Source organism: Micromonas commoda, chromosome 12 (genome assembly GCF_000090985.2).
Source record: "Micromonas commoda chromosome 12, complete sequence".
Classification (NCBI taxonomy): Eukaryota; Viridiplantae; Chlorophyta; class Mamiellophyceae; order Mamiellales; family Mamiellaceae; genus Micromonas; species Micromonas commoda.
The window spans coordinates 720,644-747,962 of record NC_013049.1 but is presented as its reverse complement, the minus strand read 5'-3'; the positions used below and the strand labels follow the sequence as shown (position 1 = coordinate 747,962).

The 27,319-nt window shown below is 66.7% G+C and overlaps 16 protein-coding genes across 16 annotated transcripts; 10 read left to right on the top strand and 6 right to left on the bottom strand.

Moving 5' to 3' along the window:
* Positions 1-133: 133 nt before the first annotated feature.
* On the top strand, positions 134-2,140 carry MICPUN_62992 (predicted protein; the record flags this gene model as incomplete). Its single annotated transcript, XM_002509289.1, has 2 exons — positions 134-221; positions 444-2,140. 2 exons carry the CDS (start codon positions 134-136, stop codon positions 2,138-2,140), a joined length of 1,785 nt encoding a protein of 594 aa, XP_002509335.1.
* A 218-nt stretch (positions 2,141-2,358) lies between these two features.
* On the top strand, positions 2,359-4,306 carry MICPUN_62993 (predicted protein; the record flags this gene model as incomplete). The annotated part of the gene is made up of 2 exons (XM_002509288.1): positions 2,359-2,633; positions 2,755-4,306. 2 exons carry the CDS (start codon positions 2,359-2,361, stop codon positions 4,304-4,306), a joined length of 1,827 nt encoding a protein of 608 aa, XP_002509334.1.
* A 175-nt stretch (positions 4,307-4,481) lies between these two features.
* On the top strand, positions 4,482-5,606 carry MICPUN_62994 (predicted protein; the record flags this gene model as incomplete). The annotated part of the gene is made up of 1 exon (XM_002509287.1): positions 4,482-5,606. One exon carries the CDS (start codon positions 4,482-4,484, stop codon positions 5,604-5,606), a length of 1,125 nt encoding a protein of 374 aa, XP_002509333.1.
* A 192-nt stretch (positions 5,607-5,798) lies between these two features.
* On the top strand, positions 5,799-7,013 carry MICPUN_62995 (predicted protein; the record flags this gene model as incomplete). Its single annotated transcript, XM_002509286.1, has 2 exons — positions 5,799-6,138; positions 6,193-7,013. The coding sequence occupies 2 exons, from the start codon at positions 5,799-5,801 to the stop codon at positions 7,011-7,013; spliced, it is 1,161 nt and encodes a 386-aa protein (XP_002509332.1).
* Positions 7,014-7,396: 383 nt separating this feature from the next.
* On the bottom strand, positions 7,397-8,613 carry MICPUN_66561 (HlyC/CorC family transporter; the record flags this gene model as incomplete). Its single annotated transcript, XM_002509044.1, has 1 exon — positions 7,397-8,613. A coding segment is annotated over one exon (1,217 nt), but the record flags the coding sequence as incomplete, so codon positions are not given.
* An 870-nt stretch (positions 8,614-9,483) lies between these two features.
* MICPUN_71607 (predicted protein) lies at positions 9,484-10,077 on the top strand (the record flags this gene model as incomplete). The annotated part of the gene is made up of 1 exon (XM_002509285.1): positions 9,484-10,077. A coding segment is annotated over one exon (594 nt), but the record flags the coding sequence as incomplete, so codon positions are not given.
* A 111-nt stretch (positions 10,078-10,188) lies between these two features.
* Positions 10,189-11,030, top strand: MICPUN_109257 (predicted protein; the record flags this gene model as incomplete). Its single annotated transcript, XM_002509284.1, has 1 exon — positions 10,189-11,030. A coding segment is annotated over exon 1 (781 nt), but the record flags the coding sequence as incomplete, so codon positions are not given.
* A 67-nt stretch (positions 11,031-11,097) lies between these two features.
* On the top strand, positions 11,098-11,887 carry MICPUN_109258 (predicted protein). Its single transcript, XM_002509283.1, has one exon. It carries the CDS (start codon positions 11,383-11,385, stop codon positions 11,815-11,817), a length of 435 nt encoding a protein of 144 aa, XP_002509329.1. The 5' UTR covers positions 11,098-11,382; the 3' UTR covers positions 11,818-11,887.
* Positions 11,888-12,712: 825 nt separating this feature from the next.
* Positions 12,713-14,481, top strand: MICPUN_62998 (predicted protein; the record flags this gene model as incomplete). Its single annotated transcript, XM_002509282.1, has 2 exons — positions 12,713-14,386; positions 14,464-14,481. The coding sequence occupies 2 exons, from the start codon at positions 12,713-12,715 to the stop codon at positions 14,479-14,481; spliced, it is 1,692 nt and encodes a 563-aa protein (XP_002509328.1).
* Positions 14,482-14,600: 119 nt separating this feature from the next.
* MICPUN_86934 (predicted protein) lies at positions 14,601-15,728 on the bottom strand (the record flags this gene model as incomplete). The annotated part of the gene is made up of 2 exons (XM_002509043.1): positions 14,601-15,077; positions 15,126-15,728. 2 exons carry the CDS (start codon positions 15,726-15,728, stop codon positions 14,601-14,603), a joined length of 1,080 nt encoding a protein of 359 aa, XP_002509089.1.
* A 274-nt stretch (positions 15,729-16,002) lies between these two features.
* On the bottom strand, positions 16,003-18,348 carry MICPUN_103389 (predicted protein; the record flags this gene model as incomplete). The annotated part of the gene is made up of 1 exon (XM_002509042.1): positions 16,003-18,348. The coding sequence occupies one exon, from the start codon at positions 18,346-18,348 to the stop codon at positions 16,003-16,005; it is 2,346 nt and encodes a 781-aa protein (XP_002509088.1).
* A 218-nt stretch (positions 18,349-18,566) lies between these two features.
* Positions 18,567-18,956, bottom strand: MICPUN_63001 (predicted protein; the record flags this gene model as incomplete). Its single annotated transcript, XM_002509041.1, has 1 exon — positions 18,567-18,956. The coding sequence occupies one exon, from the start codon at positions 18,954-18,956 to the stop codon at positions 18,567-18,569; it is 390 nt and encodes a 129-aa protein (XP_002509087.1).
* A 198-nt stretch (positions 18,957-19,154) lies between these two features.
* MICPUN_63002 (predicted protein) lies at positions 19,155-20,576 on the top strand (the record flags this gene model as incomplete). Its single annotated transcript, XM_002509281.1, has 1 exon — positions 19,155-20,576. The coding sequence occupies one exon, from the start codon at positions 19,155-19,157 to the stop codon at positions 20,574-20,576; it is 1,422 nt and encodes a 473-aa protein (XP_002509327.1).
* A 358-nt stretch (positions 20,577-20,934) lies between these two features.
* Positions 20,935-21,369, bottom strand: MICPUN_72096 (predicted protein; the record flags this gene model as incomplete). Its single annotated transcript, XM_002509040.1, has 1 exon — positions 20,935-21,369. A coding segment is annotated over one exon (435 nt), but the record flags the coding sequence as incomplete, so codon positions are not given.
* A 150-nt stretch (positions 21,370-21,519) lies between these two features.
* Positions 21,520-23,460, top strand: MICPUN_63004 (glycosyltransferase family 21 protein; the record flags this gene model as incomplete). The annotated part of the gene is made up of 1 exon (XM_002509280.1): positions 21,520-23,460. The coding sequence occupies one exon, from the start codon at positions 21,520-21,522 to the stop codon at positions 23,458-23,460; it is 1,941 nt and encodes a 646-aa protein (XP_002509326.1).
* A 117-nt stretch (positions 23,461-23,577) lies between these two features.
* MICPUN_63005 (predicted protein) lies at positions 23,578-26,811 on the bottom strand (the record flags this gene model as incomplete). Its single annotated transcript, XM_002509039.1, has 1 exon — positions 23,578-26,811. One exon carries the CDS (start codon positions 26,809-26,811, stop codon positions 23,578-23,580), a length of 3,234 nt encoding a protein of 1,077 aa, XP_002509085.1.
* Positions 26,812-27,319: the final 508 nt, after the last annotated feature.

Genomic DNA, 27,319 nt, shown 5'->3' with positions numbered 1-27,319 from the left:
AGCGCGTCGCAACTCGGGTGCGCGCGACGGCTGGCGAGCGGTGCGCCGCGACCGAAATCCGCGTTCCAGCGAACCCGAAGGCCATTCCAGAGACACACAGGCGGGCGCGCGCGTTCATCCGATCCAGGACGCCATGGATTTCAGGCAGAATCCCGGCTTCGCGCCCGGGCAGGCTGTGTTCTTGCCCCCCGGCAGCTGGCCCGGCAGCGGGTTGCCAGTCGGTGCGTCCTCACGCCGCCGTCCGCGCGCCGTGCCTCCTCGCGCGATCTATCCGGCCTAAAAACCTCACATCCCTCGGTTTTCGGGGGCGTAACAGCTCGCAACCCCGTGCGACGCGCCCATCCCCGGCGCGAACGCAGCCACTTGTCCAAATTCTTTGGAACGAACACATTTTCCTGACCCGCTCCCGCCACCCTCCCGGTCCTCTCTCCCTCCACCGACAGCGCAATTCCAGTCGGACGGACGCGGCGGGATGATGGGAATGACCGCGGGACTGCAGGTGGCGATGGGGCAGAACCAGTCGATGATGATGGCCGCGCCGCCGCAGGGCCCCGCGGTCGCACAGGCGCCGGGCGGCCACGCGCACCACCCAAAGCCGAAAGTGACGTGCACGCACCCTGGCTGCGGAAAGGAGTTTGCGTGGCAGCAGGACCTCGCCAAGCACGTTCGCAGGTACCACAGCGGCGAGGAACCGCGTTTCGCGTGCACGCACGACGGTTGCGACAAGAAGTTCTACGAGCGCAAGCTCCTCGTCGCGCACGAGCGCACGCACACGGACGAGAGGCCCTTTGCGTGTAAGCACCCGGGCTGCGGCAAGGCGTTTCGAGCCAGGAACGCGCTGGCGTACCACCAGAAGGCGCTGCACGAGTCAGGCGTCGTGCTACGATGCACCGAAGACGGGTGCAGGTTCACCACGCGAAAGGCCGAGGCGCTCGCCACGCATAAGCTCCGGCACCAGCAGCGAGCCGCGGCGAAGGTTTGGAAGCAGCAGAAGAAGGGCGAGGTGCAGGCGGCGGTGAAGACGGCAAAGGAGGAGTTACGAACGAAGAGCGCGGAGCTCGTGAACGTGCAGAAACAGCTCGCGCAGGAGCAAAAGGCTCACGCCAAGGCGCTGAAAGAGCTCAACGCGCTCAAGGCGACGCACGCGAAGATGAAGAGGAAGGTCACGGCTTCCGCCACCGAGCTCGAGAGTCTCCGCCAGCAAAAGCGAGCGAGAACTGGCGGAGGCAAGGACGCCGGCGCGGTCGGCGGGAAGACTAAGGCGACCGGGAACGGCGCGGGCGGCGGCGGCGGCGGCGGCGTCGGCGGGGAGAGGAACGCGCCCGCGCTGATGCCGGAGATTGTCCTCCTCGACGGACCCACCGGCAAAATGCCGATGCTCGCGATGGACGCGCCGGCTGCGTTGACTGCCGCCGCGTCCTCCGCGCGGGCACGCGAATCCGACGCCGCCGCCGCGAGGCAGCTTGTCGACGGCGTCGTCGTTCCCGGAGCGGTCGCCGGGTTTGGTTATCCCGGCGGGGTGGGCACGCGCGTGGCGCCGCCGCCGCCACTCGCGACTACTCTGAACGTCAACGGGACGATGCGGAGGCTGCAGCCGGTTTGCGCGCAGGCGCTGCCGTGGTCCACGTCGTTCATCGGGTGCCCGGGGATCAAGTGCGACGACGGGCACGACTTCACCGAGCTTTTCCTCGAGGACGGGTCGAGGAACGCGGGCAATAGACGGACGACGCCGCTGGAGGTTGAGCACCCCAAGGACGTCGCGGCGTTTCACGCGCGAAGCACCAACTGCCCGTGGGCCAAGCCCAACCTCCAGGTCACCCTGGAGAAGGCTTCCGACCCCATGGCGCTCCACGCGTTGCTCAACGAGATCGCGCCCAAGAAGGCGCTCAAAGTGAAGCGCGTGGACGGTCAGTGCGCCGCGTGCTACGCGGCTCACGTGGCGTTGGCGGCGAGGCTCCGGGCGAAGCACAACGCTAAACCCGCGGGGGAGCCGGCGGCGGATGAGGTTGATGCGGCGGATGAGGTTGACGGGTTGGTCGAGGACGCGCTGGTCGACGGCGACGGCGACGGCGACGGCGATGACGATGATGCGGTTGCGGAGGAGACGCCTCGCGCCGTGCGGTCCAGGCGCGGCGTCTGATTCGACGCTAGTAGCCTGGGTGAAGTTCACTTTCAAGAAGACATGTAATCTCACGCGAATACCGCTCAAGAGCTCCGCTCAAGGGCTTTCTTTGAAAGGCGAGATTGATCGATTCCCGCTTTCAGCAGTTCAGGGCATCGGCATTAGGGATCGCCGCGGGATAGAGTCTCGCAGTAGGACCCGCGGGCGCGCGGCGACGGCGTGATAGACCTCGGGCGATGTTGCGAGGTGCGAGGGAGCTGGCGCGTCGGCTCCCTCTGGCGTCGGGGTCGGGTCCGTCCTCCCGCGCGTGGGGCGTCGCCGCCTCGTCGCGGGACGATGCGCGGGAGTCGACGTGGATGCCCCGCTCCATCTGCCGACAGAGGCGGGACGCCGCGACGTCGTCTCGCGAGGACACCAGGCCGTGCTACGGCGGCGACGCGCGGAACCACATCGGGCTGGAGTTCAAGCTCACCGCGGACGACGCGCAGCGGGCGCTGAGGAAGTGGGCAAAGTGCGTCCTTCGACGATACCCGAGATCGCGGGGTGCCCACAAATCTTCCTTCACCCTCCGACGCCCGCTGAAACCTCGCCCGGACTCACGCCCGCTCTCCCCTTTCTCGCATCCGACGCAGCGCGAAACCCTTTCGGCCGTGGTCGCTCGTGGACGGCGATAGACGCGAGCCCACGCTTCGTCCGGTCTTCCTCCCGTACTGGATCTTCGACGTCACGGTATCGGTCAAGTACCGCGGCAAGGTTGGCTTCGACGCGGGCGAGAAGAAGGAGTGGGTCGAGGTGGACACGTGGCGCGACGGGGGCACGACGACGTACGATTCCACCCGTTCCGAGGTGCAGGTGTGCGCGAGCTTCGCGCACAGGCGCGACCTCGCCGCCGCGGTCACCGGAGCGCACGTGGGCAGGTTACCCGCGACGGGAGCGGTTGGCCAAAGCCAAAACCAAAACCAAAACCAAAACCAAAACGATGTGACGATGGTGCCGATGCCGGACCCCGCGGACGCCGCGCTTCGCGCCGCGCGTTCGGGCGCGGGGCCGCCGGGTTCCGTCGAAGTGGAGCGTTACGGCATGAAACGCTCACTCGCCTGGGAGCTCGCGTCTCGTCGGATACGCGAGACGGAGCGAGCCAAGGCGAGGCGAAGGCTGCTCGAGTCGCACAAGGCTACGTACGCGAAAGACGTGGTGCTGGACGTCGAGTTGCACCCCGGGCGCAGGGTACGGGCCGCGCGTCTGCCGTGCTACATCGCGCGGTTCACGCACGGCGAGCTGCAGGGCGTGGATAACAAGATATCCGACGCCGTGCACCACGCCTTCGTGTGCGGATACACGGGCAACGTGGCGGTGCACGACGAAATCGTGTGCCAGAATAAGGTGAGAGCGCTGACGGTGCTGGCGTGTTCCGTCCCGGGGCTCGCCGCGGCGTACGCGTTCGGACCGGAACACTACGGCACGATCGCCGCGCAGACGGTGGGCGCGTCCGCGGTGCTGAGCACCGTGAGCGGGATAGTCGCCAGGCAATTCCCCCGAGTCGCCAGGGAACGGGAGGAGGCGGAGAGGGTCGCGGACGAGGAGAGCGCCTTCGCGGCGGCTATGCGTCACGGCGCCGCTTCTGGGTCGGGCGACGGCGCCGGTGTCAAGGCGGCGTGGATGGACGAGCCCGTGCAGCAGCGGAGGGACGACGTCGAGTGGGGGCGGTGGAAGGAGACGGACAAGGGTAACTGGGACGAGCACAAGCGGGAGGAGTGGGCGGCTTCCATCTGGCAGTGGCAGAAAATTCGCCGGCGAGAGCGAGAGGAACGGCGGCGCGCCGAGGAGATCATGCGCGCGAGGATGGAGGAGGCTGAGCGTCGCGACGAGGAGAAGGAGAAGCGATGGGGGCCGGGGTGGAGGACCGGGGGCCCGCGGGCGAGGGGCGGCCCGGGAGGGGGGTCCTCGTCGCGCGGCCGCGACGTCAAGGGGTATTACCGGCTGCTCGGCTTGCACAAGAAGACACACCGCGCCACCGCGGAGGAGATCAAGACGGCGTACAGGCGCGAGGCCATGGAGTGGCACCCGGACAAGCACCAGGGAACCGACGCGAAAGAAAGGGCGGCGAGGACGTTCAGGCAGCTGCAGAAGGCGTACCAGGTGCTGGGGAACCAGCAGGAGCGGGACGTGTACGACGCTCAGTAACATTTTTTCTAAAAGACATGCCGCACCTGTGTGTCTTCACGGTTTTCTTTTCGTTATCCGATTGCCACTACACGCCGCACGGTGCTTCGCAGGTACGGACGCCTAGGTTCACCACGCGGTGTTCGGCGCGGTGCGAGGGAGGCCTAGTGCGACTGGGATTGGGCCGAGGGGGGCGATGGAGGCCACCGTCACCGCATGCGCTGGGTTTAGGGTCCCGGCAAGATGCGTGGCGGGTGCCGAGGCCTCCACGTCGCGACGGGCGGGGGAGGTCACCAAGCGGTCACGCGGCGATCGTGTCACCTTCCGGGCGGCCGGATCTTCGCCACGGCTGGTTCTTCGCCGCGGATCGAGGCGCGGGGACGTGTCGGCTTTCGCGCTGAAGCGCGCGGGGCCCACCACCCCGAAGCCGACCTACAACGACGGGCCCGTCGATCGCGAGCTTCTGCGCGCGTTCCACGCCCGCGTCGCGTCGGAGCTCGGCGAGGACCCGTCGGCGGTGACCGGCGACTACGACGCCACCATGCGCGCATGCGTGCGTTTGGTCTCCAGCGCGCGAACCCCCGACCAAGCGCAGGCTAGGGGCGAGCGCGTCCTGCGAAGCCTCCTTCCGCGATGGTTCCCTGGTTTTTTCAGGTTGTTCATAGCTCTTTTCCCGCGGTGGTTTGTCGCCAGGCACGCCGCGGCGGTGACGCCCATGATCTTGCCGTGGCTCGTGGGTCCCGCCAGAGTCATCGACGCGCCCGATGACCTGCCCGTGGACGACAGAGATCGTCCCCCGGCCAACGCGTTGGATTCGTTGCTCACGTCTACGTCTTTTCTGTCTTCAAACGTTGGCGGCGGCGACGGCGGCGAGGACGCGAAGGGACAGGCGCCCGGTTACAGGCAGGGCGTCCTGTTGGAGCGGTGTAGGGTGCTGGAGGAGGGCGGCTGCGCGAGCGTGTGCCTCAACGTGTGCAAGGTTCCCACTCAGAACTTCTTCAGCGACGTCGGCCTCGACGTGGAGCTGCGACCCGATTACGAAACCTTCGAGTGCAGGTTCGTGTACGGGAAGAAGCCGCCCCCCGCCGGCGAGGACCCCGCGTTCGACACCCCTTGCTTCGCGCAGTGTTCGATTTCGAAGTCGCGAGGGGGGGGCGCGGGTGCGACCGACGCGACGCTGCCGAGATGGGCGGTCGACGGGATCGACACGGTTGACGGGGTCGGGGCCGGGGGGGGCGTGCACGGCGCCGCCTCCAACTGCGGCAGGTTGCCCGAGTACACGGGGGACACGAGGCGGAACCACGGCCGCGGGACGCGGTGATGCGATCGAGCGTTAGCCGGGCACGACGGTGCCGCGAAACGCGCGTTAGACGGACGGTTGAAATCAAGACAATCGATAGCGTACGAGTGAGTCTGTGAGACTCGCCTCGAAAACGCCGAACCGCGAGGACTCCCGTCATTTTCTCCTCCCCTCGAGCTCGACGCCGCAGTGCTCGTATCGAGCGCGCCGAACATGCGCTTCCTGGCTCTCGCGTTCGCGATCATACTCTCCCACGCGCCGCGCGCATATGCCGGCAGTCTGGGCGCGCAAGGCGGCGATGCGCCTGAGGAACCCTTTCTCAGCCTCATGGGAAGAACGAAACTTCGCGTGCCTATCGCCACCACCACCGACGTCGACGTCTTCGCCTCTAGCTCTTATTCCGCGTCCGCGTCTCCCGGCGCGCCCCTCCTCGTGTTCCTTCACGGCTTCTGCCTTCCCGACGCGGAGCAGCAATCGTACTCGGTGAACGCCTTGCGCTATAACGCGGGCGGGGGTCAGATACCACGGCAACAGACGCTCTCGCAGTTCAACGGTGAGGTTCATACGCTGGTGACTCTTCGCGCGACTCTTCATGACACTTTATGAGCAGACTGGTCGCTCGACGTGGCGGAACGAGGGCCGTTCCTCTACGCCGCGCCCACCGCGCCGCACTTCACACGCAAGTGCGCGCTGTGCAACATCGGCTTGGACTCCCCGAACGCCGGTGACATGCTCACCGTGAGGTTCATAAACAGCACGCTCGAGCGAGTAGCACCCGCGTGGCACTGCCCGGCTTGGGACGGCTCGGACGCGTGCTGCAACCCGGAGTTCTCAGGCGCCAGCGATGACGTCGAGTACGTGCTCCAACTCGTCGACGCGATCAAGTTCCGGCACAACGTCGACCCGGACAGGGTCTACCTCTTCGGCATCGCCACCGGAGGGTTCATGGCCAATCGAATCGCGTGCCAAGCCCCGGAGTCGTTCGCGGGGATCGCGACCTTCGCGGGGAGCGTCTGGGCGGAAAAATCGAGGTGCGACCCTCCCGCAGGTGCATCCACCAACGTGCTCAACATACACGGAGATGCGGACCTGACGGTGCCCATCGAGGGCGGCGTAAACTTCGCGGGAGTGCCCTTCCCGGGGCAAAACAAAACCGTCGACACCTTCGCGACGACCTTCGGGTGCGAGCCCGCGATCGCGTCGCCCCCGGGGACGGTGACGCTTCCAGTCGGCGACGGCTCCGCGCAGCGCGAGGTGGACGCGAGAGTGGTCACGTTCGGCGGGTGCGCCAACGGCGTCGAGGTGGAGCAGTGGACCCTGCCGGGCGTGGACCACTTCATGGAAAATCCCACATCCTACGCCATGTTCGACGCGGCGCTGGAATGGCTCGCGTCCAAAAACAGGCGCGACCATCGATCCGTCGCGTGAATTCCGTCGCGATGGCAATAACAATAAGCGCGCTACGCGTGTTTATCATACAGAGCTAATGCACTCAACGCGAGGGCTGCCACGTCTCCGTCCTGTCGTCGACAGTCACCTCGTCCACGCTGGGCTCGCGATTTTCGTCACTTTTCAAGTCGCCGCCGCCGCCGCCGGCGCCGAGCATCCTCGAGGGCGCCCCGGTGGTCTCATCGATGACCTCCTTGAGCCGCGCCGCGTCGTTCACGCGGATCTGCACCTTGCGCAGTATCTTCATGCCGCCGTCCAGCACCGTGATTCGCACGGGACGAACCGCGCAAAAGTCAGCCTTCTCGCCCTCGTCTCCGGGGGCGTCTGAAAACGACCGCCCCCTCGAGCCAAAGTTGGACGGTTCATCCTCGTCCTGCGAGTCGTCGTCGTAGTTCTTGCTCGCGGAAGCCATGTGCACCACCATCGTCTCTCCGACGTTAGGGATCCTGTCGAAGCAATCGCACGTGAACCCTCCCACCGTATCGTAGAGCGCCGAGCTGGGAATGTCGATGCCGATGGACTCCGCGAGGTCGTCCACGAACGCTCTGCAGTCGACGTCGTAGACGTCGTGCGCGACTTGCCTGATGTAATCGTCGTTGATCTCAGACTCGTCCGGGCGGTCGTTTTCGTCGTAAATCTCGCCCACGATCTCCTCCACGCAGTCCTCGAACGTCGCGATGCCGACGACGCCGCCGTGTTCGTTGACCACGATGGCCATGTGCGTTTTTCTCGCAAGCAACTCGCGCATGAGTTTCACAACCGACATGGATTCTGGCACGTAATACGGCGGCTTCTGCGTCAGGTTCTCAACCTTAATCGTGGACAGCAGCTCCTGCTTGAGCTCGTACTCGAGCAAACGCATGGAGTACACGACGCCGACGATGTTATCGACGCGGTCCGCGTACACGGGCACCCTGGAGAACCTGTGCGTTCGCCAAATCTTTTGGAGCTCAACCAGACTCGTGCTCTGCTCCACGCCCACGACGCGAACCAACGGGGTCATAACCTCCCGCACCGGCGTCTCCGACATGTCCAACACGTTCTGTATCATCTCCTTCTCGCCGCTGTCGACCTGCCCAGACTTGGCAGCGCCGGACAGCACGAGCTTAAGCTCCTCCTCCGATACGAACGGCTCGGCGGCGATCTTGATGTTGAACACCGCAAACACCGCATTCACGAGATTGGTGCACAGCCTGCCTATGGGGTACACCAGCGTGGACATGGCGGCGATCGGGCGGATGACCACTCGCGCGACGTCCGCCGCGTTTTGCACGGCGATTGACTTTGGCGCAATCTCGCAAAAGATCAAGGTGACCAAGGTCAAGGCGGCTGTGCACAGCGCGATGCTCTCCTCGCCGTAGAGGTGCATCGCCGCCTGCGCCGCGAGCGTGGCGCTCCCGATGCTCGTGACCGTGCTGCCTATGAGGATCGTGGTCAGGAACCTGTTAATGTCCTTGCGCATCAGTGTGAACGGCGAATCCGGTCCCTCCTGGTCGCTAATCTCTCGAACCTTCCACGGCCAGAGGGTGGTGATGGCCGTCTCGCTCGTGCAGAAGAACGCGTACGCGACCAGCAGCGCGACCGTGCCGACGATGGACCCCGTAGCGGCCGACCAATCCACCGTGATCTTCGTCGCGGCCTCGACGGCCGCGGCGGCCACCTCCTTCTTGGCCACCGCCGCACTCGCCGCCCTCGGGGCGAACATGAACCACGCGACGCACGCGGCGACGCCCGCCGCGAGACGCGCGACGAGCGCGAGCGGCCCCCTCCGGTTCCGTTCCGGTGCCTCATCGGACGCCGACGTTTGCGACGATGGGGAGGACGCCGAGGGGTGGTACGCCGCCGGCGACGGGGAGGAGGCGGAGGACGACGACACGCGGACCCGCACGGGAACGGAGTGACGTGGCATCCAACCGTCAACGACCCGAACGGGCCTCAGACCGAGGACCGAGGGAACGGACGGCCTCGCGGCTGTCGCGGAGACGACGCGCCGGGCCGGTGCGCGGACCGAGGGCGTCGCGCACGCGCCGGAACCCAGCGGGGTGCTCCTCATCAGCGTCGCGGCCATCTCCCGTCAAGTAAAAAGGTATCGTCCGCTTTCGCCGGCAATTTACCCCGGACGCGTCGCCGCGATGGCTCCCCTCGGGTGCGACTAACGACGGCGGGTCGGGCGCGCGGGCGTCGCGACTCTTTCACGAGTTAAATCGCGAGAGGCGCAACCCCGAGCGCTGACGCGCGTGCGGGCAGTGAGCCGCGCTCTCGCCGAGCAACCAGGATAAAAAAAAGGTCCTGTCGTGTCGGGGCGCGTTTTCCTCGTCTCGAGCAAATTCAGACGGCACTGCGCTGAGCGCCCACCATGGGTAAGCGGCGAAGGACGCATCACGGGGCGGGCGCGAGACCCGGGGTCACGCGGCCGGAGGATCGACGCGGCGGCGACGCGAACGCGCACTACGACGTCGGCGAGGCGCGGCGGTACACGTCGCAGAACGACAAGGTCCAGGCGGAGCTGACGGCGTGCGCGCTGGACCTCCTCGTGCTTCAGCCGGTGGACGCGTCGGGTCCGCTTCTGATCGCGGACATCGGATGCGGGTCGGGGCTTTCGTCCAGGGTCATCGAGCATCGCGGCCACGTGTGGGTCGGGCTCGACGCGAGCCAGGCGATGCTCGAGACCGCGACCGGGGAAGGCGCGGAAGGGGCGGTGTTCCGGGGAGATTTCAGTCAGGGGCTGCCTTTCAAGAAGCAGTGCTTCGACGGAGCCGTGTCCGTATCCGCGGCGCAGTGGCTGTGCCAGGGCGACGACGAGGACGTCATCGCCGCGCGATTGAAACGATTTTTCGCGTCCCTTCACGAGATGCTGCGGCCGGGAGCGAGGGCGTGCCTTCAGGTGTATCCGAGAGACGTGAACGAGACTCGGAGGCTGGAGAAAGCCATGCAGGCGTCGGGGCTCGTCGGCTGCGCGGTGACCGCTTTTCCGCACGCGAACAACGCCAAGAAGATATTCCTGTGCTGCGTACGCGACCCTCGACCCTCGCGCGAGGAGCGCACGAAATATTGGCAAGGTATGCAAGATGGCTTGATGTCTAGATTCCAGCCCGGGGGTTTGGACTTTGACAAGCTACCGGGGGGACGGCGAAATCATTGTAGTAGGTGGCTAACCGAAGGATGGCCCACGTGTTTGGAGGATGACGGCTCCAAGACGTGGATGCGGCGCGGGGACGACGCCGACATCGGATTCGTGCCGCAGAGGCGCGGCGTCACACACATGTGCGAGCATTTGGACAACGAAAGCATATGGATCAACTCCTGGGACCGAGGGTGCGCCAGATGTCCGTTGGGTTGGCCTCACGCCACCACATGCGTCCGCGCCTGGCGCCAGTTTCTGCACCATTACAGGCTGTTGGGCACCGGGGAGTACTGGCAGCAGGAGTTCGACGGCGTGTACCCTTACGAGGAGGAGGAAACAGACATACTCAACTTACGAGGACAGGCGGAACTGCGCGACGTCCAGATGCACAAGCAGTGGAACAGACGGCTGATGCGGATGCTGCGGCGCGCTCGATCCATGATTCGTGAGCCCGGCAGGGCGACTGGGGGCTGGAACATGCTGCCGCTGGACCTCGCCGTCGAGGAGGACTTTGGATTAAGGCCGGAGGTGATCGACGTGTCCTACGTGAACGGAATCTACGAGGAGGGCGGAACACGAGCTGAATCAGACGGCGAGAGACGAGAGCGGAATGATGAGGTGGTCAATCGCGCCGAAGACGAGTGGAAAGGACACGTCCTGCCCTGCCACAACCAAGTGGGCGTCGATGGATTTCCCGTGATAACCGCGCACATGCCTCACGGGTGCCACCGGTACGGCCGGCCGCTCGCTCGAAAGGACCGCGTTCGCGCCGGGACGCTCCTCCCCGGCCCCTTGGAATCCTCCCAACCCCGGCGCACGCCCCTCAACGAAGCCAACGCGTTTCGATTCCGAGCGATGAGCGAGTTGAATTTTTTCGATATGATGTACACGCACGGTCTCGGGATGGATCGGTCGGAGTGGGACAACTTTGCGGAGACCGTTGGCAAACGAGAATGGGATCCCGCCATCGTTCTGATGCAGGAGGGCTACTTCGATGCGGATTCGAGCTGCGGCACCCTCGGGGCGTTTGTCGTGGAGGTCAGCTGGCCGGACGGCGAAGGTTCTGACGAAAAGATCGGCAGGACGTTGACAGAGGAAACGGTCACGTCCATGGCGGCGGAGATGTCGTCGGCCGTGTCGCATTTTCTTCAAAACGAATGTCATCGAGCGGTGGCTTGCGTCGACGTCATTCACTGCACGCGCGACGCTGATTCTTTCCCCGGCATGGTGAACAATGACACCGTCGCCGCCAAGAGCGCCAGCGACGACCGGTGGAACCGTTGGCGGGGCGACGGGAAAAAGACCAGGGTGCACACCGTGCAGATCTGGGCGCTGTGGTGGCCGCAGACGTTGGTCGGCGGGGCGACTGATTTCCCGACTCCGTTCCCTCTGCAGGACAACGAGATGCGGTTCACGTTCTTAGCGAGAACGCTCCTTGGCCACAGGAATCCCGGTACACTTGTGGAGTCAACAGGCGTGCCCACGTTTCCGTTCACGGTGACTCCGGTGCGGGAAGCCATCATCCCCGCGCTCAGCACCGTCTCCAACGCGTACATCGAGTTCGACGGGCCTCTGGACGTGGTGAGAAAGCAGCTGATGCGGGGCGCGAAGCAGTATAGGGCGCCCGACACAAAATTCTTCTTAAGGTGTGCATCTTAAGGGCAGCGCGATCGCGTCAAGAGCGGCAACGTCGTTAGAAACGCATCAGTGATACGATAGCTTGCTGTTCGTCAGTTTAGCCACGGCTCTGAAGACCTCCAGCGTCGGCGACGGCCCCGTCACCAACGCGACGGCGACCCGGCGGGCGTTACCGCCAGCCGACGCCGTCAGGAGCCTCGCCGGCGTCCGTCCGCCGTCGACGTACACCGGCGTGTCCCTCGCGCACGGCCCCGGCGGCGTGGACGTCAGCACGGCGTCGACGACGAGGGCGTCGGCTTCGTTCATCGCGTTCCAGCCCGGCGAGGCGGCGGCGTACTCGACGTCGTTCATCGCGTCGTCAATCGCCGCCATCGCCACGCGGTCCACGTTCGGCAACGCGCTCAGCACTCCCTCGAGAAAGTCGCTCGCGGAGGGATCGTTCTCTCCGTTGAGGGACGCCGCGGAGCGGTCGCGTCGGACCCCGCGCGGGGCGAACGGCGGCGGCACTCGTTCGTCCATCGCCCTGTCGACCGCGGCGACGCACGCGCCCAACGCCAGCTTCATCCTCTGCGCGCCCCCCCTCTCCTTCGCGGCGGCGTGGCAGTTCAGCGCCTCGCGGCCGCAGATCCCCTCCGCGATCCTCTCGCACATCAGCAGCGTCGCGTCCACCGTCGCGTCGTCCTCCCCGTTCCCCGAGGCGAGCACCCAGAGCACCCCGCCCCGTGAACGCCGGTACGCGATCTGGAAACCGTCGTCGCACGACACCCGCCTCAGGGCGCCCGTTCCCGCGGCGTCCGCGTACGCCGCGATCGACGCGAGCAGCGCGACGGTGGGGAACGACGGCGCCGCCACGCCGCCGTAGGTGCGCGTGAGCAAAGACCTACCCTCGGGGTCCACCGCGCACAGCAGCCGCGGCATGGACGGCGCGGTGCCTACAAAAATGCTCGCGCGGTGCCAACGAAGTCAACATCGCAAAGTCCCGTTGCAAAGTGTCTCGCGCCGAACGGGCGCCAGGAGGGGGACTCTCATGTCCATGTCGGAGAGAGCGCGTCAGACGCTCAGGAAGCCGTCGACGCCGAGTAGGCTGGGCGCGTCGTCTCCCAAACCGGAACGGCGGGACGAGGCGGAGCGCGAGCCCGAGGCGGACGAGCCCGTCGGTGTTGTCAACTCGCACGATTCGGCGCCCGAGCCGGCGCCCGAGCCGGGTCCCGAGGCCGAGCCCGAGGTGGGGCCCGAGCCGCGGGATCGTCCGTCCCCGGCGCCGTCGCCCGAGCCCACCACCCCGAACGCGCCCAAGGGCGACGAACCGGCGATGTCGACGCACTCCCCGACCGCCACCCTGGCGCGTCAGCGCTCCGAGGCGACGAGCGAACCGGATTCCGACTCTCGCGGCGCCGCAGCCGAGAAGCCGTCGCCGCTGCGCACGAGCGTGGACGCCGAGCAGATGTCCGAGCTCGGGCACGAGCTCGACCACCTCGAGACGATACCCACGATGTCGCTGGAGGATTTCCTCACCCCGGCGTTCCTGGGCCGCGGGGACGGCGGTACCAGCGTCAGCACGTCCGCGCCACCGAGCGAACTCGGCGATCCGCCCTACGCCCCCGACGACGACCTGGAGTTCGCGGAGGAGGTGGACCCGCGCGTCGCGGGCGCGCTGGACGAGATGAACGAGGCGATGATGTCGGTGAACGACGCGGAGACGGCGCTCGCCGCCGCCAAGCGACGCCGCCGGGCGCACAAAGCCGAGGGATCGCAGAAGATCGAGGAGACCCGGAAGAAACTGTCGAGCAGCGTGCGCGCGGCGGTGCCCTTCTTCCACGCGCAGGCTGTCGCGCACATGTACCAGGTTCGATCCATAGAGTGTCTCCGCGCGTACGAGAAGGCGCACGACATGCACGCGGCGGCCAAGGAGAGCGCCGCGCAGTTGGAGGCTGAGATGGCGTCGAGTGCTTCGCCGGGGAAAAAAATCACCGGCAACGAGGGCGGAACCTTCGACACCGACCTGATGATCGCGCTCTCCGACGCCATGTCCAAGGTGGTCGAGACGGAGATCATGAAGAAGCGAGCGGAGGGGGCGCACGGACGGATGACCAAGCTGGCGACGACCGCGGTGAACGAATCGATGGCGCTGCGTAAGAAAATAGCAAAGAGCGTGGAGAAGGCGCAGCCGTACTTTGCGGTCAAGTCCAGCGTGGAGGCTAAGGCCAGGGCGTTGGAGGAGGAGGTTGTGGATGTGGAGAAGAGGGTGAAGGAGATGAAACGGCGGTACCACGCGGCGATGGACGAGCTCGCGAAGATAAGCGATGAGGTGCACGCGAGGCGGTTGAGGGAGAAGGAGGAGAGGGAGGCTGAAGCCGCGGCGGCGAAGGCGACCGAGGAGATTTCGGAGTCGCGATCAAACGCGGGGGTCGAGAAAGAAGAGACACCCGACGAGGATAAGCTTAGCGGCGACGACGGCGGGGTGGATGATGCCGACGATGATGCGAGTGATTCCCTTGAGCCGGAGCCGGAGTCGGAGCCGGAGTCGGAGTCGGAGCCGGAGCCGGAGAGCGCAGACCCGGATGTCCTGGAGCGCGTGGAGGCTGAGGTTGTCGAGTCGGCCGACCTGCTCAATTTGGACGACGACGAGCGCGCCCTGATGGAGGAGTTGGAGGCTGACTTCGACAGCGACGACGCGAAAGGTAACGTCTCCGCGCGGATAGAGGAGGAGGCGGAACGTGCCGTGGCGGACCTCGACGACGACGACCTCACTTGAGTGGTTGTTGTTGGGGGATGTTTTACAAATGTAGTCCTAGATGTCGTTGTTACTTTGCCCCGCTGAGCAGCTCTTTGAAACCCGCTCGCTGCGCTTCCGTGGTTCTCTTAGGAAAGTCGACCCTGTCGACCTTCACGATGACGTCCCCGCGACCGCCGGGCCTCTTGCGGCTCGGCATGCCGCGCCCTTTCACGCGAACCGTGGCACCCGGCCAAGTCACCTCGCCAGTCGCCGGCTGCGCCACGACGTCCTCGCCGTCCACGCCCCTGAACGTCAGCTTAAATCCGCACAGCGCCTGTCGCAGCGTGATGGCGCAGTGGTACACCAGGTCGTCCCCGTCGCGTTTGAACAACGCGTGGGGTTTCTCGTCGATGACCACCGCGAGGTCCGCGGGCCTACCCGGATGCCCGGGTTGCTCGGAGCCCTTGGCCGCGAACGTGAGTCTCGTCCCGGCTTTCCACCCGGGTTTGACGTCCACCTCGATGACCTCTTCGGTCTCACGCATCGACACCGCTCCGTTCGCGCGCTGCGCCTCGACTTGGGCGTCCTCCGGAGTCTTCGCGGTGGCGTGGACGCGTCGAGTGACTTTCAGCCTTTTGCGGCATCCCGCGAACAGGTCCTCCAGCGAGAGGGCGAGTCGGTACTCCTCGGGCGCAGGGCGCTTGGCGCCGCCGCCCACGCCGCCCATGCCGCCCATGCCGCCCATGCCGCCCATGCCTCCAAAGGGACCGCCCATGCCGGGGAAAGATCCTCCCATCGCGTCGTCGTTGCCGAATGAGAACCCGCCGCCTCCTCCCCCGAACATAGATTCGAAGAGCCTGGTTGCGTCTTGAGCGGAGAATGCGCCGCTTCGGCCGAAGCCCTTGAATCCGCCGCCTCCAGGCATGTTCTGCGTGCCGGGCATGCCGGCGTCCTGCGTCGTGTCGGGCGGGGGAGGCCCGCCCTTAAGACCGGCCTCCCCGTATCGGTCGTAGATTGCCCGCTTGTTCTTGTCAGAGAGCACGTCGTAGGCCTCGCCGATCTCCTTGAACTTGGCCTCGGCCTTCTCCTTCTTGTCCTGGTTCTTATCGGGGTGCCACTTGACCGCCATTTTCCGGTACGCCTTCTTCAACTGGTCGTCGTCGGCGTTCTTGTCGACGCCGAGGATGGCGTAGTAGTCTTTCTCGGACGCGGGCATCGCGGATTGGAAATCGGCGGTTCCGAGAGGCGTTTCTCGCGAGATCGACGCGCCGCCTGGGTCGTGTCGCGCGGCGCGGATGGGCCGCGGGTTGTACTGACTGAGCGACTACGCACGCCCTGTCGGGGTGTCCGTGGATATCGCTTCGATGCGCGCCCCGGGTCTCGGTGTCGCGTTGTATGTGTGTCGCGTTGTGTGGGCGCCCTCCCCTCGGACGATAAAAAAGAAGATGGTTTCGAACGACGTCGAGCGTTTCTTTTTTCGCCAAGTCATCCTATTTCCGCTTGTTCTCCTCCGCCGTCCCGAGCTTCTCGTCGATGGCCGCCGTGAGCCTGTCCAGCGCCGAGATCGTGGACGCGAACTCGCCGGTGGGCTCCTTCTTCTCGTCCTCGTCTTCCACCTCCGCCTCCTCAGCCTTGGCCTTAATCTCAGCCTCCTTCTCCTCGCGAGCCTGCTCGAAGATCGACCTGGCCGGTGGCAGCTCGCTGGCCGATTCGGCCAGCTTGGAGATGTCGCCGAGCGTGATCTTCTTCTTCGGCGCCTCCTTCGCGGCGCCCTCTCCCTCGACCCTCTCCCGCTTCGCGCGCTCGAGGTTAGCGGCGGCGCCCTCCTCGATCTTCTTCATCACGCCGTTCATCTTGTCCCTGGCCTCCTCGTGCGTCAACCGCTGGTCCTCCACCAGCGTCTTCTCCAGGCTCCGCCAGGGCTCGCGGTCGATGGGGTCCTTCTCCAGCTCAGCCTTCGCGACGGCTACCCGTTCAGCTTCCTTCTCCTCCGCCGTCTTGGGGTTGGCGAGCTCGTCGCGAATCTCCACGAGTACGGACCGCATCTTGGCCACGGACTCGGCCTCGTCCATCGCCGCGAGCTTGGACGGCGGGAACTTTTTGTGGATGGCGTCGAGAACCTCGGTGAGGGCGTCGTCCTGCCTGGTGTACCCCTTCGCCTTTCGCACCTCATCGACCACCTCGCGCATCTGGATGTTGAAATCTTTCGCCCCCTCCGCCACGCTGTTGTCCACGCTCTCCATCAGCCTGCTCGCCATCACCCGCCGGCGCCTGTCGAGATCCTTCTTCAGGAGCTTCATCTGCGCCTTTTTGATCTCCGCGTCCCTCGGGGCCTTGAAGCCGCCCGGCATCTCGCAGTCGGCGTCCGCGAAGAGCCTGCGCATGGCCAGTCTCTGATGCGCGATGAACAGCAGGTCGCACGCCAGTCCACTGACGACGGGAGCGAACAGGTTGGGCACCGTGCCGCCCGCCAGCGCGGGCGCGGTGACGAAGCACGCGCACTGCGCGAAGAGCGTGATCCTCGATCGGACCCCGTCCAGCGTTCGTTTCACGTTGGCGCCGAGCATCACGGATCCGACGGGGTCGAGCCCGTTTGGCGGCGGGGCGGACGTGGCGGCGACGGGTACCGGCGGCGTGGGCGGCTTCGGTTCGTTCGAGGGATCGCGAGCGTCGTCGTCCAAGACGGGCTCCGATTCCGTCACCGCGCCGACGAGGTCAGCCACCTCCTCCTCGGTTCGTCTCACAGCCTTCTCCGCCACCGGCAGCCCGACCCCTCCCAGTCCTTTCGGCACCTCGCCGCCGTCCCTCGCCGCCGTCGTTTCGGTGTCCTTGCTGTCCTTCTTGACCTTGTCCTTTTCAAACTCCACGACGCCCTTGGTCATCAGCGCCTTGACCTCCTCCTCGGTCATCGGCACCATCTTTTGCTTCCCCGTGATCTTATCTCGCTGCACCCTGAACGCTCGCATGGAGTCCCGCTCCCGTCTGCGCCGCCGCTGCGCCCTCACCTCGAAGAACGCGAGGCACAACGCCACCGCGGCGTACATGGCGGCGCCCTCCACCTCGTACGGTTCCGCTCCAGCCTCCACGGCTCGGTCCCCGATCCACGCGCCCAAGAACCCGAGCACCACCGCCCTCTCGAGCATCTCGTCCGTCAGCCTGGCGACGCACGCGACGAGGCCGTCCTGCCACGCGGGCATGCTCCTGCACGGGTTGCTCAGCGCCTCCTCGCGCTGGTATTTCGCGAGCGCGCCGCGGTACCGCGCGAGCGCCTCACCCGGCTTTTCTCCCGCGTCTCGTCCTTGTCGTTTGGCGATCTCGTCCAGGGCGTCGTCGGACAGATTCCAGCGGGGAACCATGACGAGCGCGTCGAGGAAGGCGACAGGCGCGGCGAACATCGCGCCGTGGGATAGGGACGCGATGTCGGGGTGGATCTGCGCGAGCGCGTTGATTCCCACGAGCGCGCCGACGACGACCGCGATGGACCCCTTCACGCCGCCCGTCGCGACGAGGAGGTTGATGAGGTCGAGGGTTCCGCGGTCGAGGGAGTCCAGCGGACCCTTGGGCTTCTCCGGGTCGCCGCCCTCGGTGGGTGGACCGCCCTTGATGGATCGGATCCGCTCCTCGTTCGTCGTCTTCGGATCGAAGGGCTTCTTATCGCCGCCCGGCTCGGGCGCGTCGCCGTCTTCGGAAGCTCTCGGAATCACCGCCAATCGTCCCAACCGTCGGCGCGATTTGCTCAGCGGCGCCGCGGACGAACGCGCCTTAACGCCCGAGGCGACCGGGCGAGGATCGAGCACGCATCGCGCGCTCATCGCGAGCGCGACTGCCGTGCTCATGTCGTCGTTTAACCCCGCGCTTGGTGGGGCGCCTGATGAGCGCCCGCAGAGAATTATGACACGAACCTGGAGGGGGCTGCTCAGTTCTGTTCGCGGCGGCGATTTAGATCTTATCTGTGCGGGTTATACTACAGCGTGCTATGCGAGCTATGATGCGGGTGGGCGGCCGACGACCTGCTCCCCCGCCGGGAAAACGTCTAACGAATGCGCCGCCGCCGTCACCTGATCTGGTCTTCCCCGCCCCTCTCCCTCCGCTGAGCGTCCCTCGCCTTGGCCAGGACGTCCTCCTGAAACTGGCGGACGGCTTCATCTCTCTCGGCTTCCAGCCGACCGACCGTGCTGAGCGCCTCGGAGACCGCCTCTCCCGCCTTCTCGAGCAGAACCTCCGCGAGCGCCTTGCCCACGAAGAACGCGTCCAGCACCTCTCGACTTTCGGCCTCTTCCTTACCCCCGGGCGTCGCGCGAAGGGGATCGACGAAGGATCCCCTCGTTTTTACCAGCGAGGCCGCGCTCGGGAGACGCGCGTCGCGCCGCGCCGCGCCGGTCGAGACGGCGACGCGGGGCGCCGTGACCCCCACCGCGGCGGCAGACAACGCTGCGACGTTCATGTCCCCGCGCGGAAACGCGAAAAGCTGGACGGGTGTTCCTCGGACGTGCACGGGTGCGCGCGCCTTCGAGTGTGTGGCCTACGTGGCCTCCGGACTCGGGGCGAGCACCGCGAAACGTGCCGACCGAGAGAGAGAAGAAAATCCAGATCTCATCAGCCGCCACACCCAACCAGCGCCGCCTCGGATATATCACGAGCCATGGGTAAGGCGAAGGAGCTCCGCAAGCGCCCCAACGCCAAGAAAGACGCGCAGAAGGCTGTCGGCAAGATCTTCGGCGACCCGACGGGCAAGAAGACCGAGGCTGAGCTCGAGGAGGAGTTCAACAAGAAAGTGGAGCTCTGGTGCGGCCGCATCATCCGAGGGGTCTTCATGAGCTACTCGCTGTTCGGCGCGTTGGCGTCCGCGGTCGAGTGGGCGACGCGCCCTGACATGCCCCCTCTCGTGCCCATCGGCGGCGGCGACGACCTTGCCGGGGTCAACGCCATCGTCACCGGGGGGTGCGGAGGCATGGGGCTCGAGCTCACCCGCGGTTTGGCGATGCGAGGCGCGAACGTGGTGGCGGGTTGCCGAGCGCCCAAGCCCCCTCTTCCCGACGACGCCGACGCCGACTTCGGATCATCGTCCGGCGACGAGCTCCTGGACTCCCTGCTGGACCCGACGACGATCGAGGGCATACCCGAAGGGTCCGTTCGCGGATCCGCGGTGCGGCACGAGCTCGACCTCGAAGATTTCTCCAGCGTTCGCGCGTTCGCCGCCAAGGCTCTCGCCGAGCACGAGGGTAAAGTGGACGTCCTGATCCACGCCGCCGGGTCCATGCGCGCGTGCGAGAATACCACGGACGGGTTCGAGTCCGCGACGCAGGTGAACTACCTGTCGCCCGTGCTGCTCAACCGACTCGTGACGCCGCGATTGGCGGACAGAGCGGGTTCGTCGTTAAAACCGCTGGGTAACGCCAGGGTCGTCCACGTCACGTGCTCGTCCGCCGCGTCCATGGGCGGCAAAGGCGCGGACGCGGACGGCGTGCTTCTCGCCAGCGACGGCGTCAAGCCGAGGAAGAAGGGATGCGATCCGGGATCGAGGTACGCGGATAGCAAGATTTTGCTCGAGCGGCACGCCCGCGTGTTGGCTCGCAAGTTTGACAAGAAGAACGTGCTCGTCGCCGCCGTGGACCCGGGGGACATGCTCACGGACTACGTCCTGAAGGCCAACTGGAGACGGGGCGGGATGCGGTACCATCCCGCGGCCATCGTGTCTTGGGCCGTCGGCAAGGCGTCGACGGCCGCGTTTGGGCCGCACGGCTTTGGTTCGTTCACGAAGCGCCAGCCGGAGCGAGGCGCCGCGGCGGTGGCGCACGTCGCCGTCGGGGACGTGTTCAGGAACGTCGCCGGGACGGGCGCGGGCGGTCGGGTCTTCTCGGACAGAGCCGGCGCGTTCACTCGGGCGACGGGTTGCGCTCGCGAGGTTGAGCACGAGTGCGGCGTCGTCCGAGAGCCCGGTCCGAAGCGGTCGGAGGACGCGAGGGTTCACGAGGCGAAGGCGTTGAAGCGGGACGAGACGGACTCGGAGGTTTGGAAGATGACGTCCAAGGTGCTCGCGCCGTGGAGCGGCGAGCTCGAGTAGTGCTAATCTTAGCGGCGCGGTGGTTGTTTTGGCTACCGTTTGAGTGTGCTATTTCGTCAATACGTCTCGGCTAACTTTGGCGAATGGCCGCCTCCGACGGCGGGGGCGTCGCGGTCGATTGCGACGCCGTCTCGTCTCCGTCTCCTCCCCCCGCCGCCCCGCGCTCCCCTTCGCCTCCCCGCCTCCCCTCGTTCGGGCCGTGGTTCGCCCCGACGCCGTGCGGGTGCGTCGTTCGTCCTCGGGGGGGCGAATTGCCAGCTCCGAAGAGCGACAGGATGCCGTTCCCGAAGCTGCTCAGCCCGTTCCCGACGTCCTCCGCGAATTTCTGCGTCTGTTCGCTCGCGTAGTTGACCGCCGCGACCGTCGCGTCCGCCTGCGACGCGAACCTGTTGACCCACGCCGGCAACGACCCGACGCCGAGCATCTCGGCGAACGCCTCGCAGAAGTGGTTACAGTTTCGCGCGAGGAGGTCGTACTCGTGCCCTTGCCACGCCGCCTGCAGCGCGCCCAGGATGTTTCGCACTCGCGCGGGCGAGAGCGCCGTGACCCCGAGGGGAATACTCTCCCTGTACGTGTATCCCGTGTTCCCCCTCGGCCTGCAGCAGTACACTCCGCTGCCCCGGTCGCAGTACCCGAACGACCACTCGTCGCCGTTCACCTCCACGGCGCCGTGGAAGATTCCCCCAGCCCCGAGGATGTCCTTGGTGAATCGGTTCAGGCCCTGGATGGAGGCGTTCGCCGCCTCGTACTGGGTGTTGGTGATGTCGTACACGTGCAGGGTGACGAGCGACATGACGCCCGTTCGCCGCGTCGCGCGTTCCACGCCCCCTCCGCGCGTTATCGACTGCCCGAGAATTAGGTCACGCGTCGGTCTCGCGATTTCCGAAGGCTCGGGCCTTCCACGTGTTTTTCGAGGTGCCGAGCCGGCAGACCAGTCGACGCGATGGTCGCCGTCCCGGAGGCGTGGGCGACTTGGTGGCGGGCGCAGACGCTGTTCTGCCTCATCGGGTTCTGGTTCTCGTGGCAGTGGGCGGCGTGGAGCCGCGGCCGCGCGAGGCGGGCGCTGCGGAAGCGGGGCACCGCGTCCACGAGCTTCTGCGACGGCGAAGATGACGCCCAAAACCCGGGCGACGACGGAGCGAGGCCGGGACTCAGGCGAAGAGGACGCGGCGAGGATGAGCGAGCAAAGGACGCACCGAAGGTGTCGGTCGTCATGCCGGTCAAGGGAGTGCATCCAGAGTCGCTCAGCAACTGGAGGACGCAGCTTCGAAGCGCCTACCGGGGCGACGTTGAGTACATCTTCGTCGTCGAGTCCGGGGACGATCCCGCCGTGCCGCTCATACGGCGGCTGATGAACGAGGCGAAGGAGGCGAACATCGCGATACGAGCCGCTGGTACGTCGATGACGTGCTCGCAGAAGATCCACAACATGCTCGCCGGCGTGGACGCGTGCGACGCGAGGTCGACCTACGTCCTCTTCCTGGACGACGACGTCCGGCTCCATCGAAACACGATCGGCTCCCTGGTGTCGTCCATGGAGGCCAACTCGCCGGAGATGTTCCTCAGCAACGGGTTCCCGTTCGACTTACCCCCAACGCGGGGCGTGAACTTTCCGAGCTACATGACGATGGCGTTTCACATGGTCCTGCTCATAGCGTTCTCCCATCCGGGCGAGTGGACCAAGAACGTGTGGGGCGGGTGCATGATTGTCCGGCGCTCCTCCTTCGCGAACGACGAGCACGGGTGCAGGTCCAAGTACGAACGCGGCGGGTACAGCGACGACCTCATACTGGCCGCCCTGTGCGACGAGTTCAAACGGACGGTGGGCGCCCCCGCCGACTGCGTCTTTCCCCAGCATATCGAGCACACGTGGCATCAGTGGTGGAACTACATGCGGCGGCAGCTCTTCGTCATGGACACCTACTCCACCTCGCACAACAAGCTGGTGAACCACGGCATGCTGCTCGTGCTGTCCTACCTGTCGTTGGCGGTCACCTCGGGCGTGGCGATGTGCGCGTTCGACCTCTGCGCGTGGGCGCGCGAGATCGTCACCGAATCCGGCAAAACGCCGGGATGGGAGGTTTGCGAGTGGACGCCGGAGAGGTGCGCGAGCGCGGCGTCGTTCCTAGCCTTTGCCGGGGCGATGCACGGCGCGAGGAAGATGTACGCGGAACTGGCCGGGATGGCCGCGCTCCTCGGGGACGAGGGCGTCACGGAAAGCGCGGGTGCGATAGACTGGTGGCGGGTTGGTGCCGCGTTTTGGTGTTGCTACGCGTGCGTCCCGTTGATGGCTGTTTACACGCTGACGAAACCCACGGTGGTGTGGTCGGGGATAACCTACCGCAAACGCCGCGGGCTCGTGATGCGCATGCCCACCGACGACGAGAGGCGGTGCATGAAGATTGAGCGGATGAACCGCGGGTTTGGGTTGAAGGTTCCCGAGCTCGACGCGTTTGCGCTGCTCGGGCGCCTGAAGAGTGAAGCTTCCGATTACGTTTTGGTCGACGTTCGAACCGAGAAGGAGCGAATCGTGTCCGTGATAAAGGGCTCGGTGACCGAGGAAGAGTACGAGTCCGGCGCCAACGCCGCGTACGCGGGTAAGAAGGTGGTCGCGTACTGCACCATAGGGTACAGGAGCGGGAAGTACGTCGAGAAGTTGATCGAAAGAGGGGTGGACGCCTACAATCTCCGGGGAAGCATCCTCGCCTGGACGCACGCGGGTGGGGAGTTGGAAGCTCCCGACGGCACACCCACCAGGGTGGTTCACACGTGCGGCAAGGCCTGGGCGCTGCCGAGGAGCGATCACACGGCGGTGTACTTCGACAATCCCGCGGTGGCGCGCGTCAAGAGGATGCTCGGGTTGGCGAAGCGATTCGGGACGTGATAGATTTTTTTGCGACGAAACAAACAAAGGCGACGACGCGCCAGTCGACTCGCGCGCGTTTAGCCAGCTCATGAAAAACGCTCTTTATCGTCTACTCGACACGCAAAGCCCGTGCAGCTAGGTCCGCACTCGCAGCGCGTCGCGAACCATGCTGTACAGGTGCGACGCGTCCTCCAGGACTCCGGCGTCGGGCGCGCGCGCCGCGAATTCGACGACGTCCCCACCCGCCAGCTGTGTCGCCCCGGCGTCGAGGTCGAGATCCGAAGCCGGCACGAATGGCGCGGGATACGGGGGCGACGCGGCTGGCAACGTTTGCGCCGAGTCGGCGTCGTCGTCGATGGCCCGGGAAATCGAGGACCGGGAGAGACCGCCCCCGACGCGTCGGTCCCCGCCGCCGCCCGACGCTCGGTCGACGAGGGCGGCGCCGTGCCCGACCGGTCCGCCGTGGCCGGTGCCCAGGGCGCACTCGACGCTCTGGTCCACCGCGCCCCTGACGACAGCCTGCAGCACCTCCTGCGGGAACAGCGGCGCGCGGTGATGCGCGTGCTCCGACCCGACAACGCTACCGTCCGAACCGACGTGCCGACCGCCCCGAAAGTCCCCGTAGTCCAGCCCAACCTTGACCCGCGTGGTCACCTCGCGGCGCAGCGCTCGCCTGTGCTGCTCGAGCGACCGCTCCAACTCCTCGACGTGCGACCGCAACCTGTCTCGCTCCCACTCCGCGGCGGAACTCCTGAGTTGCAAACCCTGGCATCGAGCCTCCAGCTCCATGCGCTCCTCCCTGGCGCGGCGAATCTCGCCTCGAAGCGCGCCGACGAGCCGACTCTCGCGACTCATCACCAGGTCCGCGACACCCCTCGGGCACGTCCCTCCGTTGTGAGCGAGCGACGGGTCCGTCGGGTCGAAACCGTAGCCGCCGAGGCCAAACGCGCTCGCGAAAGCCGACGCGGCGGACGCGCCGGGGTGGGCGCCGGGGTGGGCGCCGGGGTGAGCGCCGAGGTGGGCGCCGCCGCGTTCCCGCGCGGGTGATCCGAACCTCGCCTCGCGCGACGTCGGCCTGCTCTTCGCGGCGGGGGAGTGCAGCCGCGTCGAGGGACGATCGTGCCCGGCGACGGCGGAGGGCGGCATCTCGATACGCTTCTTGGACGACGACCTCCTCGCCAGAGTCGCGACGTTGGCGCCGCCGGACGCGCCGCCAGCCGGCGAAGCCGCCGAAGAAGCGCTCGAGAGGTCCGATGCGGGCGCCGCGGGCGGCGTAGACTCAAGCGAACGGGACCTGAACACCGCCGCGGACCCGGCGCCGCCCGCGCCGCCCCCGTCAAAGGCGCTATCCGTGCTCACGTCCACACCCGCGCGACGCGAGATTTCCCCCCCAACCTCGTCGTCACCGCCGCCGTCCACCTTGTCCTTGCCCGGTCGCCCGGCCGACCGGCACGGACCGCCGGTTCCCCCTCCCGCGACCCCGCCCGGGCTCAACGCCCCCGGGCTCAACGCCGCAGCCGTCTCCTCCGTCCGAGCCAAAGTCTCCTCGGCTCGCGCGAAAGCCGCGTCGACGGCTTCGTCCATAGCGTCTTCGTACCCACCCGCGGATGACGTCAACTCGCGATCCAACACGCGCCGCGCCTCCTCGATGGCCCTCGCCGCGTCGCGAATGTCCGCGTCCATCGCCGGAAGGCCGCGTCCATCGTCCCTGCGAGGATGCGCGGGCTCGTCGTCGTCGACCGCCGCACTAAATTCCCCAAACGGCGTTCCCCGAATCTCGTCGTCGTCGTCGTCGATTGCGTCCGCGTCGTCGTCCCTGCGCCACATCGTTCGCCGCATCGCCGCCGCCGCGGGATCCTCCCTCGCGGGATCCGTCGTGCCGTCGAACGCGGTCGGGTCGGCGACGCCGACGATGGGGTGCAGCGGGTGCGCCGCGGTGGTCGAGTACGTGCTCCGCGCCGGGGCGGTCGCGTCGCGATGCCGCCGCCACGGATCCTGCCACCGGCGCACCGCAGCCACCACCGCCTCCGCCTCCTCGTCGCTGTCCTCGCCGCAGGCGCGCTCGTCGACCTCGACGTTCGCCACCTCGACCTGCACCTGCACGCCGGCGAGCGCCTCGCCGGTGAACCTCAGCGTCCGGGTCCGCGACCGACGGCCGCGGGCGCGACGGGGAGCGTCCTCCTCCTCCTCGTCGAAGAAGAAGCCGCCGCCGTCGCCGCCGTCGCCGTCGCCGTCGCCGTCGCCGTCCGACGACGTCGGCCTCGCGCCCCACCGTCGCCCGTCCCCGATCGGCACGTCGCGTCGCCCCTCGGGGACCCCCCGTCGTCGTGGTCTCGCTCGGCGGTTGGGGTTTGCGAGGGGCGACGTCGGCCCCGCCCACTCCGGTCCGCTCGGGTCCGCTCCGTCTTCGTCGTCCACCGAACCCGTGGGATTTGGGTGGGACGACGTCCCCTGCGTGGGCGAGTACGCGAGCCAAAGGTTTTCGTCGTCGACGTCGAAGACGTCGGACACGCTCGCGCCGACGCCCACGCTCCGAAATTCGCTCCCGGCGTCCAGCCGATCGTCGTCGCGTTCGACGAGCCGGTCGTCGTCGTGGAGCGGGGTCAAAGCCAATCGTTCGCCGCGTTCGTCGCGTTCGTCGCGTTCGTCGCTGACGTGGCCGATGTCGCTGACATCGCTGACATCGCTGACGTCGCTGACGTCGCCGGCGTGAGCTCCCGTCGCGAACGCTCGGCGAGGGACATCCCCGTCGTCGTCGTCGTCGGCCGAGTCGTCGGCCGAGTCGTCGAGGTCCTCGGGACCGTCAAAGCGCGGCTCGTAGTCGAACGCGTCGTGGACGCGGGGGGCGCGAGAGAGATGGAGGGACGATTCCCTCGAGGCGCACAGGAGCCCGCGCTCGGTGTCCGCGTCCACGACGGGGTCTTCGTCTTCGTCTTCGTCTTCGTCGTCGTCGAAGGTATTTTTCACGTCGCGCGTCGTCTCATCATCGTCCCGAGGCTGCTCTCCTCCCTCGCCTGGCGCGGCAACGTCCTCCGCGAGCGCCTCGGCGTCGATGAACACGTCGCGGGTGTCGTCGTGTTCCGACATCGCGGCCAAGAGGGCCTCGGGCGACGGGGAACACGCGGCGGTGTCGTCCTCGCCGCCCTGGGAGATGCGCAGGGGCGCCCGTCTCGTCACGCGGGCGGTTTCGGAGGTTCGAGAGTTTCCGGTCGAGCTCGACTCGGGCGCCCGGAATGGGGTCGACGGCGTGCTCGACGACGCGCGTGTCGGCGAATTCCGGCCGGAAGTCGCTCGCGCGCATGGCGAGGATACACCGGATGGGGTCGACTCCGGCCCGGAGCCGTCGGACGACCTTCCCAGCCTCGACATCCGCGTCTAGGTTTCCACCGTTGTTTCTGCCAGGCCCGTCTCGTCACAGCGTGCGGTTGCTTGCGCCCGAAATGCGAACGCGCCCCGGAAGCTGAGCGCGGCGGTTCCAAAGACACGGAGGGTCGAACGCCTCGAAGAGTCGGCCCTCGCGGTTATTGGCCTACGCGAGCGCGCTTCGGGACGCTCGAACCCGCGCGCGTCGGCTCGCGTCGCGCGCTTCGAGGTGTTGCCGGGGTAGTGGGCAGTAACCGCTCCATTTTTGGAGGTGTCAGCAGCAGCCTCCCGCTGTTAAAATCGCACAGCCACAAATTCAACGACGCGGACAGGATAAAAATGCTCGCGGTTCGACGCCACTCCGAGCAGCACCCTCTGGCGCCATGTTGCTCGCCCGACACGTCACCCTCGCGGTACGCGGCGCCGCGAGGCCGTTCCTCGCCACCGCGCGAGGCGCCCATACGCGCGTCGCCGCGGTCGTGCCCCGATGCAACCACGGCGGCGTCTCCCGATG